Here is a 6000-nt window from a genome sequence, read left to right on the forward strand (position 1 = left end):
CTCAGGACCTTCTGCCGGCCCTGTTCGCTCCGGTGTAATTCACTGTAGCTGTCTTCAGACACACCAGAAGAGGGTGTGTGATCTCATTATGGGTGGTTGTGAGCCACCATGTGGTTTCTGGGATCCAAACTCAGGACCTTCGGAAGAGCAATCAGTGCTCTTACCTGCTGAGCCATCTTGCCAGCCCCTAGATATTTTCTTTATTTAAATTTCAAATGTTCTCCCCTTTCCTGGTTTCCCCTCTGGAAAACCCCCTATTCCCTCCCCCCTCCCCCTCCCCCTGCTCACCAGTCCACCCTCTCCTGCTTCTTGGTCCTGGCATTCCCCTGGATCTGAGTTTTGATTTCATTATTTGTTTTGGGAGCCCACCTTGAAGAGAAGGGAAAGCCTGTGTGAATAGTATGCTTCATGGAGGGGTCTATCATCAAGGTCTCAGGAAAAGATGCTACTTTTGTAGTAGCATATGATTAATTATGGGCAGAGTGTGGAGCAATGTTTGTGATTCTTCTAGGAGAACTTCAGATGCATTCCGAAGGGGAGTTACCTTTGCTGTCATCAGGCAGTCAACCTGCAAAACCAGGTGCCCAGCCTGGGAAGTCGCTCCAGCCAGATGGTGGTTCTGCCTTTCCTCTAGAAAAGCCACTCGAACCTGTGGCTCGCCAAGCTGAGGAGGAGGTGGAGGACGGTGGGCTCTTTATTCCAACCGGTAGGCCTTCTCTCTCTCTTTAATTAAAACAAAACAAAAACAATTTTATCAGCACCAAAGCAAGAGACTGTTGGAGTGTAGAGTATGTATATAGTGACTGTAATGTATATAATATATATATAAAATGACATTGGATAGCTGGGATTTTCTGTCAGGATAATGGCAGCATCTGGAGTTGATTACCTAGAGGCAACCTTGTCTTCCCTTTCAGTTCGTTAGACCTTGGTAGTAATAAATCCTGACTTCTAGTAGCCTGTTTGCCTTCATAAAAGGAATGGGATCAGATGTGTTCCTTTTTGGTTGTTTTCCACTCAGCGTTACATGTATATGATTCATTCATACTGGCTAAAATTGTAGACAGTATTTTTTTTTTTTTTTGCTGTTTAATATTTTGTTGTTTGAATCTTTTTGTTCTGGGAATTAAGCACAGCTTTTGCATGCTCTCTTTAAAGCAATTTAGCACCCTCCCCAACCCCAACCCCACATGCCTTCTTAGCAGCATTTTCATTCCTTCCTGGTTGGTAAGTAGGAGTGTTTGCAAGTCATGGTGAGTGGGTGCTGAACTTCATAAGAAATGGTCAAACTGGCCAGGCATGGTGCTGCAGGCCTGGAACCCCAACACATGAGAGTTGGGGGAAGGAGGATCAGAAAGGAAATAAGTAAATAAATGAGCGGCTGTCAGTGAGGACTCTTCCAGTGACTGTGCTGCTGCTCTGCAGCTTCTCATACCTGTGAACTTTACCCATCCTCACAGCCGTGCAGTGGTGTTGCATTGGAGCCTTAGCCTGTGTTTCTAAATGAGAGATGACATGGGATGTATTTCTGCAATTACTTCGTTTGGGGAAATGTTTGTTCATTGTTCTGTTGATAATTGTTAAGCTGAAAGAGTTTTGTTTGTTTGGGGTTTTTGTTTTGTTTTGTTTTTTGAGACAGGGTTTCTCTGTGTAGTCCTGGAACTCACTCTGTAGACCAGGCTGGCCTCAAACTCAGAAATCCACCTGCCTCTGCCTCCCAAGTACTGGGATTAAAGGTGTGTGCCACCACTACTTGGCTTGTTTGTTTTTGAAGTATGGTTTCACTTGGGGAGTCAAGATGTTCTCGGATTCGGGATACTTATGCCTCAGTTTCCCTTTCAGTGGGATGGATTTATTTATTTATTTATTTATTTATTTATTTATTTATTTATTTATTTATTTATTTGAGACAGGGTCTCTCTATTATGTAGCCCTGATTGTCCTGGAACTTACTGTGTAGAGTAGGCTAGCCTCAAATTTATAGAAATCAACCTGTCTCTGATTCCCCAGTCCCTGGACTGAAGGTGTGTATTAAATAACCAAAAGAAAGAAACAAATAAATTGTTTTCAAGGGTCAGGATGGGTGGATATGGCTTTCTATCCTAATACCACTTATTAAAAACAAATAACTTAACTGGGCAGTGGTGGCGCACGCCTTTAATCCCAGCACTTGGGAGGCAGAGGCAGGCAGATTTCTGAGTTCAAGGCCATCCTGGTCTACAGAGTGAGTTCTAGGACAGCCAGGGCTACACAGAGAAACCCTGTCTCGAAAAACCAAAAAAAGAAAAAAGAAAAAAAAAAGAAAAAGAAAAACCAACCAACCAAACAAACAAAAAACCCCAAAAAACAAAATAACTTTTTTTTTCTTAGTTATGTATATGCATGTGTGTTTGTGTGGATATGTGCATGTGATGTGGGTGTCCTTGGAGACCAAAGCTGTCACTTTAGTTACAGGCAGTTGTGAGCCACCTGACAGGGAGCTGAGAATCAAACTTCAGTCCTAGAAGAGCAGTATATTCTCTTAACCATTGAGCCAGCTCTCCAGCCCTTTTATTTTTGTATTTGTTTTTGTGATAGGATCTCACCTCTGCTGGCCTATGTCTCAACTTGAAGCAGTTCTCTTGTCTCAGCCTTTAAGGTGATGGGAGATTATAGATATAAGCTTCCAGAAGTGGGTCTCTTGTTTGATTTTTATTTTATTTTATTTTATTTTATTTTATTTTATTTTATTTTGAGACTAGGTCTCATGTAACTCAGGCTGACTTTGAACTTCTGATTCTCTTGCTGCTATTCATCAAGCACTGACATTATTGATGTGTACCATCTTTTTTTATTTTGAAGATTTATTTATTTATTTCATGTATATGAGTACACTGTAGTTGTCTTCAAGACACACCAGAAGAGGGCATTAGATCCCATTACAGATAGTTGTGAGCCACCATGTGGTTGCTGGGATTTAAACTCAGAACCTTTGGAAGAGCAGTCAGTGCTGTTAACCCCTGAGCCATCTCTCCAGTCCCGGGAAACCCCTTTTTAGAATGAGGTATTTAACTTTAATTGGGCATATTAATTAGGTGAACCAAAAGGGAGTTTTGATTACTGGATTTCAATACTTTGATAGCTGGACCTTGGAAGTCAGCCTTAGGAGGAGGACCTTTGGAAGAGCAGTCAGTGCTCTTAAACACTGAGCCATCTCTTCAGCCCTGGTGTATACCATCTTATTCATTGTATTTCTTTTCTTTTTTTCAATCAAAGGTTATATATGTTAGAAGTGCTACTATAGGGAATGATACCATGTCCAGATATTTGACACATACCAAAGTTAAACATTCTAATTCTAGATTCTGCAGTGAAATTGTTACTCATACAGATCAGATAATATGTCAGAAATTTTAGGTTTGTGTACCAATTTCATAAATTAACTGTGTTACCATGGTGATGGAATCTTTAGTGTTTTTTTTAAGTAAAATACATCTGTCTTCCCACTAGGAGCTTTGTGCAAATTGAATGAAATAGAATGTATGCATGAATGGATTTATGGATGTATGTATGGATGGATTAAATGTGCATTGTTTAGGGAGTGGTGCCATGGATATCAGAGGACAACTTGAGAAATTGGTTCTCTTCTTTCGCCATGTGGGTTCCAGGGCTTGGTTCCAGTCAGCCTTGGTCTCAAGCCCCTTAGTTTTCATTTTTTATAAATATTTTCCTAAGTCTCATTTAATATATTACCCTGTAGATTTCATTTGTTTGTTTGTTTTATATCCCAGTCTGGCAGCCCCCCATCCTGGTCTCCTCCTCACAGAATTCCTTCCCATCTGCCATCTCCTTCTCCTGACAGGGTAGGGACCCCCTCCCCCTGGTTCATCAAGTCTTTGCAGGTTCAGGCACATATTCTTTTTTAAACTATATTTGATAAGGCCGGGCAGTGGTGGTGCATGCCTTTAATCCCTGCACTTGGGAGGCAGAGGCAGGCAGATATCTTGAGTTCCAGGACAGCCAGGGCTACACAGAGAAACCCTGTCTCAAAAAACCAAAAAAAAAACCCCAAAAACCAAAAAACTATATGTAATAAACTTCTTGCCTGCATGGATGGTTATTTATTTGTACATCATGTGCCTGCAGAGACCAGAGGTCATCAGATTCCCTGGAGTTATAGACAGTTGTGAGCTCTGTGTGGGTGCTTTGAATCGAAGAGAAGTCAGTACTGAGCCATTTCTCTAGCACCGTTCCCTCCCTCCCTTCCTCCCTCCCTCTCTCCTTTCCTTCCTTTCTCCCTTTTTTTTTTGGAGATACAGTCTCACTTGTAACCCTGGCTAGACTGAAACCTGCCATTTAGATCAGGATGGCTCTGAAGTATCTGCCCTCTTTCTGGGATTAAAGACGTATGGTCAGCATGCCCAGAAAAACAGAGGGTTTTGTTTTGTTTTGTTTTTAAGATTTATTTATTTATGTTATATATATGAGTATGCTATCTGTATGTATATCTACATGCCAGAAGATGGTGTCACATTCCAGGATCGATGGTTGTGAGCCACCATGTGGTTGCTGGGAACTGAACTCAAAACCTCTGGAAGAGTAGACAGTGCCCTTAATCACTGAGCCATCTCTCCAGCCCAAGCAGAGGCTCTTTATGTAGCTTATATTATTCTCTATCTACTGTAGTGGCTTGGAATGTGTGATCCTCCTGCTTTCTTGCCCCAAGGTGTTAGAGATTTGTCACTAGACCTGGCAGGGATGCTTCTTCTCTGTTTCAGTTTTCTAATCTAAACAATGGGAAAATTAATAGTCTCTATAAAAAAGGTTGCCAGTATATGTTTCATGAGTGTCAGGTTTTTTCCTTCTTTCCTTTCTTCCTTCCTTCCTTTCTTCTTTCTTCTTTTTTTGCTTTTTTGTTTTTGTTATTTTAAGACAGGGTTTTTCTTTGTAGCCTTGTTTGTCTTGGAACTCTTTTTATAGACCAGGCTGAGATCTGCCTGCTTCTGCCTCTGCCTAGAGATCAACTAGGATTAGAGGTATGTTCCAGTACTACCTGGCTGTGTTAGCTATTTTGTTTTGTTTTTTCTAGACAAGGGCTTACTATTTAGTCTGGCTGGCTGTTCTGGGAATCACTGGCCTCTGCTTCCTAGTTCTGGGATTGAAGGTGCTCACTACCAACGACTAGCTGAGTGTTAGCTATTATGACTAGAACCATAGTACCATTACCAACTTTATGATAAACCGTCACTGCCACATTATGGCATTTGGTTGGTTTTCTGTCATTGCTGGTTTGGATCTAAGTTCTTAGAGGGGTATTTTAGGAGATTCTGGCAATGTTCTTCTTGGTTTATTTGCAGAAGAACAAGACGGTGAAGAAAGCGATAAAAAGAAAAAAACTAAAAAGGGTACCAAGAGGAAGCGAGATGGAAAGGGTCAGGAGCAAGGGACGATGGCATACGACCCGAAACTGGATGACATGCTGGACCGCACCTTAGAGGATGGCGCCAAGCAGCACAACCTGACGGCAGTCAATGTCCGAAACATCCTGCATGTGAGTCGCCGTGGGTAGCTACTCAATCTGCATAAAAACTTCCATATAGAACAAATACCAAGCCCTCGACTCCTGCTATGTGATTAGCAATTTTGTCCTTTATGTGTGACAAAATGTTTTACATCCTAAGACAGCTTTCTCTCTGCACTCTGTACACGTGTGTTGAGAAGATGAGCTACCTAATACTTCCTTCCACTGATTAGATGAATAATGGACCGTGTCAGAAAAACAGCCATAGTAGTTGGTAATGCTTTGTACATATGTAAAGAATGCCTTTGAGAGCTAGCAGAGTATTTGCTTAGCATGCACAAGAATGACCAGGGTTCTATCCTTAGCAAGATTTAAAAAAAAGAAAAAAAAGGGCCAGGCGGTGGTGGCCCACACCTTTAATCCCAGCATTTGGGAGGTAGAGGCAGGCGGATTCCTGAGTTCGAGGCTAGCCTGGTCTACAGAGTGAGTTCCACGACAGA

At 41.8% G+C, this 6000-nt stretch overlaps 1 protein-coding gene across 11 annotated transcripts in view; it reads left to right on the forward strand.

Annotated features, from left to right (window-relative positions):
• Nucleotides 1–6000, forward strand: part of LOC116093143 (GON-4-like protein) — a 79618-nt gene that overhangs the window by 11690 nt on the left and 61928 nt on the right. For all 11 annotated transcript variants that reach the window (XM_031374420.1, XM_031374418.1, XM_031374425.1 and 8 more), the window contains 2 exons: nucleotides 512–706; nucleotides 5337–5530. In XM_031374420.1, coding sequence (XP_031230280.1) covers nucleotides 512–706; nucleotides 5337–5530 — 389 coding nt within the window. The remainder of the gene's footprint in view (nucleotides 1–511; nucleotides 707–5336; nucleotides 5531–6000) is intronic.

This window comes from Mastomys coucha, unplaced genomic scaffold (assembly GCF_008632895.1).
Source record: "Mastomys coucha isolate ucsf_1 unplaced genomic scaffold, UCSF_Mcou_1 pScaffold16, whole genome shotgun sequence".
NCBI classification, from domain to species: Eukaryota; Metazoa; Chordata; class Mammalia; order Rodentia; family Muridae; genus Mastomys; species Mastomys coucha.